The following is a 15,540-nucleotide window of genomic DNA, read 5'->3' as shown; positions in this document are numbered from 1 at the left end:
AAATGCAACAGATCTGACTTGTCAATGATCCTTTATTCTCAACAACAAGTACTTGAAACCACTCAGTGTTTCAGCAGCTCTTTTGTCTCAAGAGTGATAAAATAATAAACCCTTCTCATTAGTAATCTATATCATCATGTTAATCTAATTATCATTTAGTAACTTTTATCAATTAGATTATAATAATTAATTAGTATTTATCTTATGTTTCAGATGCCAGTCTGCTGCCCTATATGAGAAAATCCTGGGAGGGACTATTTTTTGTGTTAGTAATGGCCAGGATTTGATTTTTTGTGTTTGTAATGGCCAGGATTTGATCCTAAGTCTTCTTGATAAAAATCTTGACTGGGATCTTCCCTTTTAAAGCTTAAGTCAACTAACACTTTGAATGTTTTTAAAAGGTTTTTGATTACTTCTGTGCTAAGTTGACTAAGAGTGTTATCAGACAGACAAATACAGAAAGCTTCTTTTATCTTTCTTTTTCTCACATGTAATTCATATTCTATTAATTCATTAATATTTCAATTTAGTACATGATCGTTTTTATAATGGATCTCTATATGGAACATGTTAAACTTGACAATTCAAAACATATTTGGTTCAGGAATGTTGATGCTCCTTTGTAATACGGCAATACACTAGAGACAAGATTCAGAAATCCGTAATTCATGTAAGCATGTAAGGTTGCATGATATAATTTACAATTGAAAAAGATAACAAGGACTCATTCTTTGATGTGATAATTGCCAAGACACAGCTCATACATAACAAGAGTATGCAGGAAACCAACAGATGTGGGGAAATACCATGGTTATAAACAAATCATCCCAAGAGCATAAAGTCAGGCATCATAGACCATATAGTTTGAAGAATGAACAAAATCTGTAAACGTATTTATTGAAAATGTATTTCTGATAGACATTTACCTCCTCTCACAAGACTATCTAGAATCCTACATTCACATGGAGAAGAGCAGGTGAGAGGGAATAACAGAAGTACTTCCCAAAAGTGTTCAAAGGATACCCCTAATCATAAAAGAAAACGATCTGGAGATAAGAGGAAGGGAACCGCATCATTTCTGAGTTAGGTATACTTTTCACCCATGTGTATAATTCATAAAATATAACAATGGAAATCATAAGGTGTAGAGTGGCTGGGGCATGTCAGACTGTACTACACCCAAAACTCCCTCTATTGGGTACCTACATACATATGAAGGTAGAATGAGGATTACACCATCTTCAACTTCAAACTCAATGAGGGATTAAGACCTGCTATGATGACTGGATACTACATAAAGATCAACACCCTATAGCAATCTGAGACTGGCCACTCAGCATATAGAGGATAGATTTAACTTGTGTGAGGACTTATGTTGACTGGTTCACTCAAATAAACATTATAACATTGGGAAATGACATCCATGGGAAGGTAGGATAAGGTCTCTCAATCAAAATGGGCAAACTGTATTTGCAATGGATCAATTCCAGTTGGTATGGAATATGAAACAGGATGCCATGTCAATCAGTAAGGTAACAGATCAACTCCACAATATTATAAATGTTATAAGATGGTCACATCATCTTGTAATGAGATGGATCATCTCTTTTTGTTGTGAATATTGATGGAATGTGTAAGCAGCATAAGGATGTCACATCCAGCAGTGAGAAGACAGATGAAACTCCTGTGGAGGCCACATCACATCTACAGCAGCAAAACACGACCATCCGACTCTCAACTGAATAGTTATAGCCTACTTTATTTGTGGAACCCATTCAGGAGGGTGCCTCCGTGGTCAACCACCCCAGCAGCTAAAAACTGGAAAGTGGTAAGGACTTACTCAACTGGAAAGAGGGTGAGAATGCATTGAAGAGTCTGCAGGAACATCAACACTGGAAACAGTACAATGGGAGGTCACAAATCTGTATTTTGAAAAGAGGACCATACTGAGTGGCAGGGATGAGCAGCTATCCCCTTGTATCTTACCTAAGCAGTCCAAAACAGACATGTTTATGAAGCAATTATCAAGAGGTAGATAATCTGCTAGTGATCTTGTGAAACACCCCATCTCTATGGTGAACATGTGGAGCATAGATGATAGATTGAGAGTCTACGTGGCCAGTGCTGCTGTGAAATTAAAAAATACCTGGTCAGGCACTACTTGCCACAGAGTGAGATCAGTGTAATAAAAGAGAAAAAGGAAGAATGAAAGCAATAATCCATGAGGCATCTCTAGATATTTGGATGCCTTCAATAATTATTTTAATAAACAGGAAGTATAAAAAATATGTGTATGAAGCAATAATGTTTACAGAATAACAACAGCAAGGAGACACGCCAAGTTTATAGCTAGTTTAAGAAGAACTGATGCTATCAAGGACAACAGAGGAGTTCTATAAAACATAGAATCACAGAAAGCTGCTGAATAACATCTGCTATTTGTTTAGATTGAAACAGATAGACACTATCAACGTTAAAAGGCGTTATTCAAGCTGTAAATTAAAGATGAGAAACTGTCCATTGTATGTTTGAGTTGAAATGAATTGACGCTATCGAGATTAAAAGGAGTTAAGCAAACTTGGATGTTGAAACCCAGAAGAACCTTGGATATTGGGCTGATGCTACAACATGGGCTATTGTTGTTAAGAAAATGATTAACTAACAAACTTAGAAGTTTGTAAACAAGAAAGAAACCTTTTCCATTTGATGACACATTAGCACAAACTATTAGTAACTAACAAACTTAAGAAATCACAAACAGGAAATCAACTGACACCATGGTACTTATGATTAAGTTGATAATTCTCCCCTCAGCTAGTATAAAAGATCCTAGAGCAGATGCCAGATTGTTCGAAATCTAGCAAGCAATCTCACTTGATTGACATCATCATCTAGAAGGCTCACATCTCGGATCTCATCTTTGTCAGAAGAAGAAGGGAGAGAAGTCAAGAAGGAATCAAGGAAAAAGTATAGAAGATGTCTCTTGCTATTAGTAAAACCCATTTCGTGCCCAAGCTTTTTTTAAGTAATTTTCATGTCATTCTTTCTTAAACATCAGTCATCATGTTAATACAGTTAAAATGATTGCCTATGATAAACATGAATAAAGATATATATATATATATATATATATATGTGTGTGTAAATATTAAGGGTTTGATGACATATATAAAAAGTGTTATTGGAAATCCTAGTCTAAGTCTTTGCTTTGTTTTAACTATAAATTCTTGAGTTAGTGCCTGCATGCTCCATTCACACACTGCATCCTCACTTCAAATAAATATATCATGTAACAGTATGTAGTATTAGCTGAAGCTCCAACAGCTAAGCCAAACAACCTACTCGGCCTGCCTGCAAGTCAGCCCATGACTACATTACACCCCTGAAAAAGAGGGAAATGAAAAAAACGTACCAGTTAAAGTCACATCAAAGTCTGGAGCACAGCCACAGATGGAAAAACAAAATTGCAACATGGGCAAAAGTGCAATGTGATGAAGATGGTTGGAAATGAACGTACTTGGCATGGTCTACATGCTAGTGTGAAGTATCTCCTCCAACAGACAACAAAGATAAGAAATGAGGAAAAATGTGAGAAGAAGGATCAGATGGCAGAAAACATAGAACAAGGTTTGGGATGAAGAAGGTAAAGAGAGAAGTAGGTTAAATGGCCCAGAAAGTGGACCCAAATCTTAAGAGACAAAGGAAAAGATCACAAAGGGAGGAGGGTTAACAAGGAATAAAAAGATGGTTGTACATATCCTAGAGAGTAGTTGTAAGTGTAATATCACACCTGATGCCCATAACTAGAAACAGGGTTTATTGGGATCCAAACAAAAGTAAAGTTGGGAGATGGAAGGAAGAAAATAGGAGAAAACGAGGAAGAACCCTCTGTATTCAGTGCAGACTTGGGGAGAAAGTAGGTCAAAACTGAAGTTCTAAAAGGATGTGAAGGTAGGCAATGGAGATATCTATTATTGGCATCTACCACCAGGTAAAAACGCCCATCTCTGAGCGAAAAAGGCTCCACAGTGAACTTGGACCAATTGTGCAGTAGCAATAAATTATTTATAACAGATGGTGAATATTAACTTATATTTTTAACAAGTGTTATCACAAACTAAAGAGCTTTGACTTCTATAGAATAAGTAAAGATATTAGTCACCATTCAAAAGATAAAAAATACTAATTAAAATTAAAAAAAAGAGCAACAGATTGTCTATAACATAACACTATACCAATTAACTTTTAAAAACAACAACTACCTGAAACCAGTCAATGGTGCAGTAGTTTACCAAAGACGAAAATCTGCGAAATCGAGTTCTGAAAGAATCCCCTATAGGGCTCATAGCTAGAACTACATGAATTTGTTCTCTAACTCGTTGTAGAAACATGTTAAACAGCGCTATTAGGGAGCCATCTGTCTGTTGAGCTCTATCTTGCTGTCTACAAACAGATATTAATAAAATTTACTCTTATCCGTTTTAGTTCATTTTTTGATCAGACACTCAAAGTACACACACAATTACGTATATTAAAATTATGAAGTAACTCCAAATACTGGACAAGTTATTTGAGAACTTTATAAAAGAGTCTAATAAAACAGTTATCAAAAGTTTCTAAGACCATATTTATTAGTAATTATCTGTATTTTTAACAACTGCAAGTTAATTAATACAATGTTTTTCCAATAACTAGAGTGTCTTTCTTCAGTTTCATGGGAAAAACATTATTGATTCCTGTTTATTGATTAAATTTAATTGCATGAATATAAGTAAATATATAAGGTTTAATATAAAAAGATATTGCTAATGTTAAGCATTGATGTGTTGATAATATACAAGTTTCTACACGTCATTATATCCCGTTGTCATAACTTATCATGACGGCCAGATATCGCACTTCCTGAATTCCAAAGACTAATGTTATATCTTAACACCTACATTTGTTACAAAGCTTCACTGAAATGTTTTACGTTTTAAAGGTGAATTTTCGACAAATTTAATAATTGCCTTAGAAACTGTGCTTTGGTTAGGTATAATTCCTGTGTGGTTGCCATATATTTAAACACTTTGGTGTTTGAATAAAAATGAAACAAAATATGCAGGCCCTCGAACTCAAGTTCTTCTCGGTCGTTCGGCTGTTTCCGTGACGTTTTACAGCTTTGACGTAATAGTTGCCAAACACGCTTCGTTGCGCACCGACCATTGTGTTCCTTTCAGTGCTGGTGTTTTATGTAAATCTATCGGTGCTTTTTTTCGGATTACATACGTTGTGAGACTATTTTTTGTCTTGATATTGCTACTTTATGTTTGTTTTATGATAATATGGTTCACTGCATTGCTTATGGTTGTAAAAACGGTTCGGCATCAGGCAAAAGGTTCTTTTCGTTTCCGTGCAAGGAGAAGGAACCAGCAAGGTGGCGACAGTGGGTGCGAATGGTTAATAGGAAGAACTAGACTCCTTCACACCATGCAAAGCTTTGTCAAAATCACTTTGAACGCTCATGTTTTGTGTTGGATCCCACTATTTTGGATTACGTTGGTTTCAAGCCAGGCAGGTTGAGACTGAAAAAACCATCGACAGTAGACAGGATCGTTCCCACCATCTCTCCTCGTGTAGAGCTGAGGACTGATCTCAGCCTGCAGTGTACAGGTTCCACCACTTTGAAGCCATTCCTCATCATCACTAAAAGAACAAACTCAAAGGTATGTGTGCAGTATAAAGCGATAAACAATAACTAGTATAATATAATAATTTAAAAAGTACACGTTTTTGAAGAATGTAACTAGATATACACATTTCACATTCATAAGTGTGTTTTGCATTTGTGGCACCTGAAAGTCAGTGCAACCTTGATTTTCTAGTCTAGACAGTGGACACATTTATCCCAAATAGAGTACATTCCAAGTTTAAAAGCTGGTAGATCATTCTGTAGATGTTTCTGTATCATTTTTAAACATGGAAAAGTTTGAAGAATTCTATTTTTCAAATTTAACATTTCAAGATAAATTAACTATTCAGACTACTACATCTAGTTTGATTTTACAGACAGAATTATGACGTATAATTGAAATTCATTTTGTTACGAGTCATAAATTCCCGGTACAATGATTGTGGAAGGGCCGAGTATTAGTTACTATAGTCGGCAAAGTATAAACAAATAAAACCCAGTCTGTGATACCAATAATTTATAAACACCAGACAGGTTTCGAGATGCTTAAAATTACACGTGAAATAATACAGACCATATTTGTTGTTATGACTTAAGCTTACCATTTTTCCACTGGAGGTATGACCGACTCGCAACCGGTCTTGGCGCTATCAGTATCACTCACAGTTCAGCTACTCTCGCTCGTGGAACTGTTCTCATCACTAGAACTTATCAGATCTGTGTCAAAAGTAACTGTTCTAGCTTCGTTCAAAGTAGGTTCTAATTAATATGGTGCTACTCAACACTGTTCAGAACACAAAGTCAAAATAGACTCCGCCTCTGTTTCTCTGTATGCACTGCCCATGTTTATTTACATTCAACGCACTGGTGTTGTCGGTTTGTTTGGCAACTATTACGTCACAGTACTTTTCCTAGCGGCAAACGTAAAAGTAAAACGTTCGGATTGTCGCTCGGAAATGGCTCTTTCTGCATCAAGATCAATGTTTCATTTATTAGCACATATTTTTTATAAAAAATATGAACCTACAAAATTGATCAGTATGAGTAGTTTTTTTTACTGCAAAGTTTTCTTTTTTCTGCAAAATTCACCTTTAAGCAATCTTGAATACTTAGAACATGTTGGATTTTCGTAAATAATCAACATAAGTTGATTTTTTCTATTGTGTGTATCTTGAACTCGAGTAAATTGATTATATTTTCAACATTTTTTATTGTTGTTATATTTTTCATATGTACTTCTGTATTAATTTCTCTCCTTCAATGGGTTAGCAGTAAGCTTACCCATTTACAACGTTAAAATCTAGATTTCGATTTCTCGAGATGGATAGAGTGCAGATAGCTCCTTTTGAAGATTTGTGTTAAAATAAACGAATAATTATAACCGGACGCGGACTACAGTCCGGTATACTAACCATTGGACTAAGCTTGCCTTTTATTTGATTCAAAATTTCCTTCTTGCATTTATTGTCTCTCTAATATCTTTGCTTGTTGTTAAGCAAGAAGTTAAACGATAGACCAGGGGCTTACCTCGTGTGCAGTTGATCAGAAATCGTGCGTCGGTAAAGTTATTTGTGCTGGTGAAAATTCACCTACACGTGTAAATTCAAGTGGTTAAATAAATAAAACATAATCAATGTTATAAAATCCCATTCCAGAGTATACATAAATGTATTTACCAGAATATTTTTCCTCTTTTGAACCGTTTGTTGCTAGGCCTAAATACATGAGGTGAATAAGCCGTCGTGTATTTAAAATGATGAAGTTAAAATATAATTGTGCAATTGAAAAAAATTCTAATGAAAATCTCTGAATGGGCAATCTGTACCGTGCTTATCGCAGATATTGAAACCTGATTTTTACAGTTATAAGCCGTCAGATTTACCGCTGAGATACCAGGGATTTCTTGTATGTAAATTGGCTTAATGGCTAAAAGATTAATAAATACAAGTACTTTCTTAAAGCTTAAGTGATTTTTTGTTGACAAGATATTAAGCAATCTCTTAATGAAGATATCCTGACATAAAAGTCGCTTTACGTAGTTAATTCTGTCACTTCTAGTTACATCTGAAAATATTTCAAATGAATAAAATATTTTGTTTTTGTTTAAACTTAGATATCATGTAACGTAGTGTGACTTTTTTTCAGCCTCTTTTGGTTGTGAAATTCTTCAGGTCTGACAGTGGCGTCACCTTACAGCCGTGTTACGAAGCTATATTTTGTCAAGGTCACTGGACATCATTTTGAGTGAGATCACGTCGTCGGTAATATCAGAACAACTATTAGTGGAAGTAACTTTTAAGAAAAGATTTCTGTTAGTTCTAGCTGATTCGTAAATTTCTAAAGTATGTCTGACAGAAAATTCTTTGTTGGTGGAAACTGGAAGATGAATGGAAACAAATCTAAAATAGATGATATTGTGAATTTCATGGTTACCGGTCCACTCAACGCGAACACTGGTAAGTAAATTCTGATAGCAGTAGAACCGGGGTCAGACACAAGTTCAAGCTGTATTACTAATAGTAATACTATTAATTTATTTATAATTGATATGATCAAGTTGACTAGGATTTACTAATGTAATGTAACTATAAGCAGTTTGATAAAACTTTGTAGCGAAATAAGTTTCAGATCATAAGTGTGTTGTTAATGCGGGTTAAGGCATTCGACTCGTAATCTGAGGGTCGCGGATTTGAATCCCCGTCGCACCAAACATGCTCGTCCTTTCAGCCCTTTGGGGCGTTGTAATGTGTGGGTCATTCCCACTATTCGTTGGTAAAAGAGTAGCCCAAGAGTGGACGGTGGGTGGTGGCGGTTAGCTGCCTTCCCTCTAGTGTTACACCGCTAAATTAAGGACGGCTAGCGCGGAAAACAAACAAACAAAGAAACAAACATTACAGCATCCGTTTCAAAATGTCTCATTTTAATTCTACTTTTCGTGTCCCTCTAGTGGTGAGCTTATTATTCATATATTTTACACGGGTTCATAATAAATAAAAACCAGAAACACAAGTAACCTTTAAAATATTCTTAACTTGACACATCAGTGTCGTAACCTGTGTTATTAAATATCTCTGTGGAGTGGAGTTAACTACTAATGCTCAAGACGGGAACTTAGTAACCGGTTTAGAAAAACCGGTTGTTTAAAACAAGTATTAAACGTTTCATGTATTTTTTTTCAGTATACATTGAAATAGGTTCTAAGAACTGCTTTAGCAACTGAAGGATACGAAGTGACTTACGAGAACAGATCGGTGATTGTTTCTACGAGGGTGACATCTTTAGCTTGGTTGAATTTATGTCAATAAGAAAGACTTTCATTTTGTCAATGTCACTTCGCTTGTGTCCTACAACTGTTTGTTGACTATTAGATTTTCGTTCTTTAATTTCTGGCCGGCAGGGTGCGTTGTGATTATCATTGAGTCGAAAGTAAGCATTTAGTTTTTATACAGAATACAAAACGTATATACATGTATATCGTTATGTTTAGGCTAAAATACGTTAATACTTTTGATACTTTTTTTGCTGTTACAGAAATGTTGGAGAAAATCCACGGTTATTCACTTTTACTGACTATTGTGACGTTGTTGCTGGGTGTATCAGTGAAGGCGGACTGTCCTCCTACAGAAAACATTTATCCCTGTTCTTGTAGTAGAAACGTTAATACTTGTTTCTATTCATGTAGAGGTCTCGATAATAACTCGTCGTTTCTCGTGTATCAACAGTTTCAGTCCTGTCCAATTATCTACTTTAGTATTACTTCTGAAGAAATTTCTTCTTTGCCACACCGTTTCTTTGGGTGGTTTGGTTCTGTGGAAATATTCAGTTTGGACTTAGCACACATGAAACTTGGATACTTAGGTGAACTATTGTCGGGTTTATCAGCTTTCGATAAATTTTTTTTATTTTTGAATTTCGCGCATAGCTACTCGAGGGCTATTTGTGCTAGCCGTCCATAATTTAGCAGTGTAAGACTAGAGAAAGGCAGCTAGTCATCATCACCCACCGCCAACTCTTGGGCTACTTTTTTACCAACGAATAGTGATCGTCACATTATAATACTACCACGGCTAAAAGGGCGAGCACGTTTGGTGGGATGGAGATTCGAACCCGCGACCCTCAGATTACGAGTTAATCTGGCCATGATGGGCCTTAACTTTGTTTATTTTCTTAAATATTTCTTGACAGACTATTATTTGATTAATATTTGTTCCGCCTATAAATTCAAGTACTTTTTATTTGCACCACCTTCTGAAAGCAGCAACAACATACACCTATCAGTTATAAAATACTCTAACCCGAGTGCTTTCGAAATCTGGACATATTTTCAACGGGACAAAGTTACAATCCTAAAATCTCAGGTTCGATTCCCATCAGAAACTTTATTTATTTTGTTTTATGGCCCGGCATGGCCAAGCGTGTCAAGGCGTGCGACTCATAATCTGAGGTTCGCGGATTCGCATTCTCGTCCAACCAAACATGCTCGCCCTTTTAGCCGTATGGGCGTTATAATGTGACGATCAATCCCACTATTCGTTGGTAAAAGAGTAGTCCAAGAGTTGGCGGAGGGTGGTGATGACTAGCTGCCTTCCCTCTAGTCTTACACTGCTAAATTAGGGACGGCTAGCACAGATAGCCCTCGGGTAGCTTTGTGCGAAATTCAAAAACAAAACAAACAAACATTTTGTCAACGGTACAAAGTTACAATCCTAAAATCTCAGGTTCGATTCCCATCGGTCGACAGAATACATATTTTACATTTTGTGGTTTTACGCTACGAAGGTAACTTAAAGACCTGTATTAAAATGTGAATAATTACATTTTTCTCTACATTCGCAGACATAGCTCATCCTTAATATGATATTTTAAGTTTATGATCAAATACCACGTAGCACGTACGTCAATATTTTAACGTTCTGAAATACTTTTTGGAAAATCACACTTACCAATTCTCCGGGAGAAAGTTTGTTCCATTTAGGTTGTAAAAAAAAAAAAAAAAAAAGTTCAGTGAGGTTTGTTTGTTTTTGAATTTTTCGCAAAACTATGCTAGAGCTATCTGGGCCAGCCGTTCCTAATTTAGCAATGTAAGGCTAGAGGGAGAGCAGCGAGTCATCACCACCCACCGCCAACTTATGGGCTATTCTTTTACCAACGAATTGTAGGAATGGCTGTCACATTATAAAGAGACCCTCAGATTACGAGTGGAGTGCCTTAACCACCTGGCCATGCTGGGCCAAAAGATAAGACATTAATATTAACGATTCTTTTCACAATTTTACACAACTCGATCAAATCCCATTGAATTTCTTATTCAAGAGAATACAGTTTGACCGATACTTGTAACTTGTTGTTTGCCAATTTATTATTAATCACAAAGCTAATAATTTAGGCCTTCTACGTTATGCACACCACAGAGATTGAGCCACGAATTTTAGAACCACACATCTTAGATGTGACCTTGACCTCATATTTTACTAAATTAAATTTTAATTTGTTTTTAAGATTTGGAACAAAAGAAATTAAAAATCCATTGAACCATTTTTTTTTTCATTTCACCATTTCATATGAAAAAACAACAACACATATTAAAACATCTAGGGTAAAGTTGCAGCCATTACCAGCCTGTGTCGATGTGTGACGTATTTTATTTGTAAATATAGAACACTTCCCCCGGAAGGATGACACTGAAAACAAAGTTTCGATAACCGTGGTGAGCACAACACAGATTAAACTTTATGTAGTTTTAACAACAAACAAACGGATATAGAGGACACTATTCCACATAGACTATAACAAAGTTTTTAATATTGTTTCACAATTTGCTTAAAAACTATTAACTAATACAACTGAGTTCTGGTATCATGTTTAACATATCATCCAGTTTTGAATCTAAAAACACACGTTGATGGACATCCCTCAGAAATATTAGTAGTGGTTTCGCCCAGACCAGTACACTTCCAATCTCAATACTTCTACAAAAAGTGTGAATTATATGATAATTTATCTTTTCTTCAGCAGCTCAGTTTACCATAGTAACAGATTTATACATCCACATCCAGCTGTTTGAAGATACACAGATAACAATGAGAATCAACACGTGTTCTGTTATCAGTGTTTACTTGAGTTTGTTTAAAAACTGAAAACTTCATAAAACAAAGAGCACGAAAACAAGTAACATAAAGAAAACAAGTTCGTTTGGACATCAGAAACGTTTTGATTTATATTGGATAAGTTTATATTTTCAGGTGAGGTGCTTGTTTGTTAATGTTATAGCGTTACTTCTGTTCATACTGTTGTAATCTGTACAACTTGTATTTCTCTGTTTAAAATTGTCTGTGAGTTTATGTCTGTGAAACATATTTAAGTTACTGCATAAAATTATTCGTTATTTAAGTACTTTTATCTTACAGGAATGTCGGGAAAATCAAAGAATTGGTCACTTTTACTGACCATTGTGACGTTGTTGCTGGGTGTATCAGTGAAGGCGGACTGTCCTCCTACAGAAAACATTTATCCCTGTTCTTGTAGTAGAAATGTTGATACTTGTTTCTATTCATGTAGAGGTCTCGATAATAACTCTTCGTTTCTCGTGTATCAACAGTTTCAGTCCTGTCCAATTATCTACTTTAGTATCATTTCTGGAGAAATTTCTTCTTTGCCACACCGTTTCTTTGGTGGGTTTGGTTCTGTGGAAAAATTCAGTTTGGACTTAGCACACACGAAACTTGGATATTTAGGTGAACCATCGTCCGGTTTATCAGCTTTCGATGGATTATCAGTCAAAAACGAACTTCTTGTTTCCATGCAATGGGTTGATTTAGGAAGTAGTTTTGACTGGTCAGTTTTCTCAGCTGTGGACTTTGGACCAGAAGTGTCCACAACTTTCTTTTCCAATGTGTCCACATTTAATGAGTTAAGTCCTAGGTTTTATGGAGGGTTTGCAGGCTCCAACATGAATTCATTAGTTGTGTCAATTGCTGGTTTGAAAACAGTGGCTGAAATACCCATGGGCCACTTTTCATCTTTGGTAAACGTCAACTTTGAAAGAAACTACTTAACAGAAATAAAGCGTTCGAACTTTCCAAGACCAGCACCAGAACTGGAGTATATAGATTTGAAGTAAGTATATCATTTACGTGTAACACCATTAATACTAGTAACATCATCCTTTCACATAGTAATCGCCCTTCGTCTTATGACAGATCATCCAATAGCTTGTGTTTTAATATTAATGGCAGATTTCAGTAATTTTAAAGATATTCAGATGATGTCGTTTCTGAACCATATGAACCTTTTGAGGATTTGTAAAGTTTTTATCAGTTTTAGTACTGTTTGAATAACACTAAGCTCCGCCTTCATTGTCTTTTTATTGATCCTCCAACGATGAATCTTAACAAGTGTCCTTCACCCAATAAAATACCAAGTGACGAAATAAATTAAACCTTGTATTGATGTGGACACCCACCTCTCAGGCACAAAATACGTTATTTATTTAATTAATGATAGTTTAATGTCGTGATACAAACTAAATTTCTCATAATAATAAAATAAAAGTAGGTGTCACCTCAGTGAATATAAAACAAACAAATAAATATTTGTTCATGTGACCAATATCTCTGGTTCTCTTTTTAACAGCCGAAACCAGATAAGTTTTATTCCGGAAGATCTGTTTACAGATATGCCCAAACTGAAATCGCTCGACATCTCCATCAATCAAATATCTGTGCTACCCGAACAAACTTTCAAACCAGTCTTCACGTCACTAGATAGACTTATTGTAATTGGTAGGTGTATTTTTCTCCGATGTTCACGTGACTTGATAGACTTATTGTAATTGGTAGGTGTATTTTTCTCCAATGTTCACGTGACTTGATAGAATTGTTGTAACTGGTTGGCGTATTTTCTTCAATCTTCATGTCAGTTGATAGAATAAGTGTGATTGGTAAGTGTATTTTTTCTTAAAAAAACAACAGCAGAAAGAAAGATAAATAAATCTTGATGTATCTGTCATGAGCTAAAATATAACAATTGATAGATAATTATCAATTCTAAAGTGATACAGCAGTGGTTTCGAAACCGCGTGTCGCGAGAATTTGACCACACGAAGAATAATTAAGAGCAAACACATAAAAATAACTGTACAAACAATAGCAGGGCTGTGGTACAAATCAAGGTAAGCATGTTTGGATGTCGTCAGAGAAAAAGGACTAGTTACGTTTCGATACCTTTGGTGGGCTGAGCACAGATAGCCCATTGTGTAGGTTTGTGCCTAATTCTAAAACAAACAAACAAACAAGAAAGAGGTTTGTACAACATTGACAAAGAGGGTTTCTTAATATAGCTATTTTTTTCTTTATACTAGGACAGAAAATGTCAACAGTAGCAAAAGTAAGTTGAAATAAATCAATCCACAAATATAAGTTACACAGTTCCTTATTAAACAACTGTCCTATCGTCTCTAATTTATAAAAAGAACAAACCACATGGAAGGAAGCTAGTCAACACCACCTACCACCAACTCTTTAAGCTATTATTAACCAAAAATAATGAGATTGACCATCACATAATCACGTCCCAGAACTTGAAAAGGCGAGTATGTTCTTGGAAGAAATTGATTGTTTATACGCTAAAATTTGGGATTAAATCCCTGCAATTGGCACAACGCGGATAACCAGTTTGCAGCTTTACAATTAATATTTGAATTTTATTTTTAAAATGCTAACCCCATAATGACATTTCTGGTGAATTCCTGAATGCAAACTAGTGAATTTCCTTCTAGAAAATTTTTATTCCACAATATATGATCAATTAACCAAAGAACGTTATTACATTTAGGTTTACCCTTCACATGTGACTGTCGTCTATCCTGGATTATACCTCAATGGAAAGAGAAAGTCATTGATGCTAGTGGAATGGCACGAGTCGTCACGTGCAGAGAACCTCCCAATCTTGCTGGGAGACGGGTTCCAGACCTCAAGGCTGAAGATTTGACTTGCTAACTTGAACTGGGATAAAATATACATTTCAGTGTATCGTAATAATAAATAAATACTAATAATAAATAAAGTGTTTCATCAGCTTTCGTATTGTGTGGTTATTGCCTTCTTAAAGTGGCTTCCTTTTTATTAGATGCTCGGCGGTTAGGGCGCTCAACTCCCAACCTGCGGGCCTAAATCCCCGTCACACCGAGTGCATTCGTTCTTTCAGCCGAGGGGGCGTTGTAATGTGACGGTAAATACTATTATTCGTTGGTAAAAGAGTGGGTCAAGAGTTGGCGGTGGGTGGTATTGACTAACTGCCTTTCCTCTAATCTATAACTTTTGAAATAGGGGCGGGTAGCTCAGGTCGGCTCTCTTGTAGCTTTTCTCAAAACTCAAACCAAGTTATCATTTAGATAAATACAATATTTTTTCACTAATGAAGGTAGTAATGTACATAAATATTGGCCACATTGAATTGAATTAACGGAATGCAGCAACCTCTTGTTATAATTACTTTTGGCATTGGAATCGTATCATTCGTTCATCTGTCAAATATAGCTCGCTGTTTACTAGTTTCGTCAACTGGTGGACATAGAAAGAACTAACTTTCTGATGTCACTTAGCTGACGAGAAATGGTTTACCAGGTTTTTACTTCAGTTTACCTTACGAGAAAACGTTGGTTTTTTTAATTACTGCGAAACAGTAAAAAAAAATGTTTTATTGCTAGTCCAAACTATTCATCTTCTCCCTAATTTGGGTATCGAAATATGATTTTTAGAGTTGTAAACTCTCAGATTTACGCTGAAACTTATGTCGCCACAGTAAAAACAATGAAAAGTGGTAATTGCAAAGAGAGAAGTATCAAACCAGGTATTTTGTGGTTTTATTTA

General features: G+C 35.6%; 3 protein-coding genes across 15 annotated transcripts in view; 2 read left to right on the top strand and 1 right to left on the bottom strand.

Moving 5' to 3' along the window:
- Positions 1-4,410, bottom strand: part of LOC143254161 (dynein axonemal heavy chain 7-like) — a 35,438-nt gene extending 31,028 nt beyond the window's left edge. Inside the window, exon 1 of the mRNA XM_076508968.1 lies at positions 4,263-4,410. The gene's annotated coding sequence lies outside the window, so the exon portion shown is untranslated. The remainder of the gene's footprint in view (positions 1-4,262) is intronic.
- LOC143254156 (prolyl 4-hydroxylase subunit alpha-1-like) overlaps positions 1-7,899 on the top strand; it is a 43,836-nt gene extending 35,937 nt beyond the window's left edge. For 11 of the 12 annotated variants that reach the window (XR_013030034.1, XR_013030037.1, XR_013030036.1 and 8 more), the window contains one exon: positions 214-3,188. Coding sequence is in view for 1 of the 12 variants with exons in the window: in XM_076508965.1 (XP_076365080.1) it covers positions 214-237 (24 nt within the window). In the remaining 11 variants the exon portion in view is untranslated. Of the gene's footprint in view, positions 1-213; positions 3,189-7,816 lie in introns of those variants that run through there. The other variant, XR_013030033.1, reaches the window with a different exon arrangement.
- LOC143254141 (uncharacterized) lies at positions 7,845-14,750 on the top strand. 2 transcript variants are annotated; one of them, XM_076508931.1, is made up of 4 exons: positions 7,845-8,127; positions 12,079-12,787; positions 13,304-13,452; positions 14,504-14,750. In XM_076508931.1, the coding sequence occupies exons 1-4, from the start codon at positions 8,016-8,018 to the stop codon at positions 14,665-14,667; spliced, it is 1,134 nt and encodes a 377-aa protein (XP_076365046.1). In that variant the 5' UTR covers positions 7,845-8,015; the 3' UTR covers positions 14,668-14,750. The 2 variants fall into 2 exon arrangements, with proteins under 2 accessions (XP_076365046.1, XP_076365048.1); XM_076508933.1 differs by lacking the exon at positions 7,845-8,127 and adding an exon at positions 11,552-11,913.
- The last annotated feature ends 790 nt before the right edge of the window (positions 14,751-15,540 follow it).

The sequence above is a fragment of the Tachypleus tridentatus genome, chromosome 6 (genome assembly GCF_004210375.1).
Source record: "Tachypleus tridentatus isolate NWPU-2018 chromosome 6, ASM421037v1, whole genome shotgun sequence".
Taxonomy (NCBI): Eukaryota; Metazoa; Arthropoda; class Merostomata; order Xiphosura; family Limulidae; genus Tachypleus; species Tachypleus tridentatus.
Note: the sequence above shows the minus strand (reverse complement) of the source record. Positions and strands in the feature narration are given on the sequence as shown.

Excerpts from the sequence above, each read along its gene's own strand:
- LOC143254141 (XM_076508931.1), top strand. The coding sequence starts at position 8,016 with ATGTCTGACAGAAAATTCTTTGTTGGTGGAAACTGGAAGATGAATGGA. Across the intron at positions 8,128-12,078 it reads TCCACTCAACGCGAACACTG|GAATGTCGGGAAAATCAAAG; the intron begins GTAAGTAAATTC and ends TTTATCTTACAG. Across the intron at positions 13,453-14,503 it reads AGATAGACTTATTGTAATTG|GTTTACCCTTCACATGTGAC; the intron begins GTAGGTGTATTT and ends TATTACATTTAG.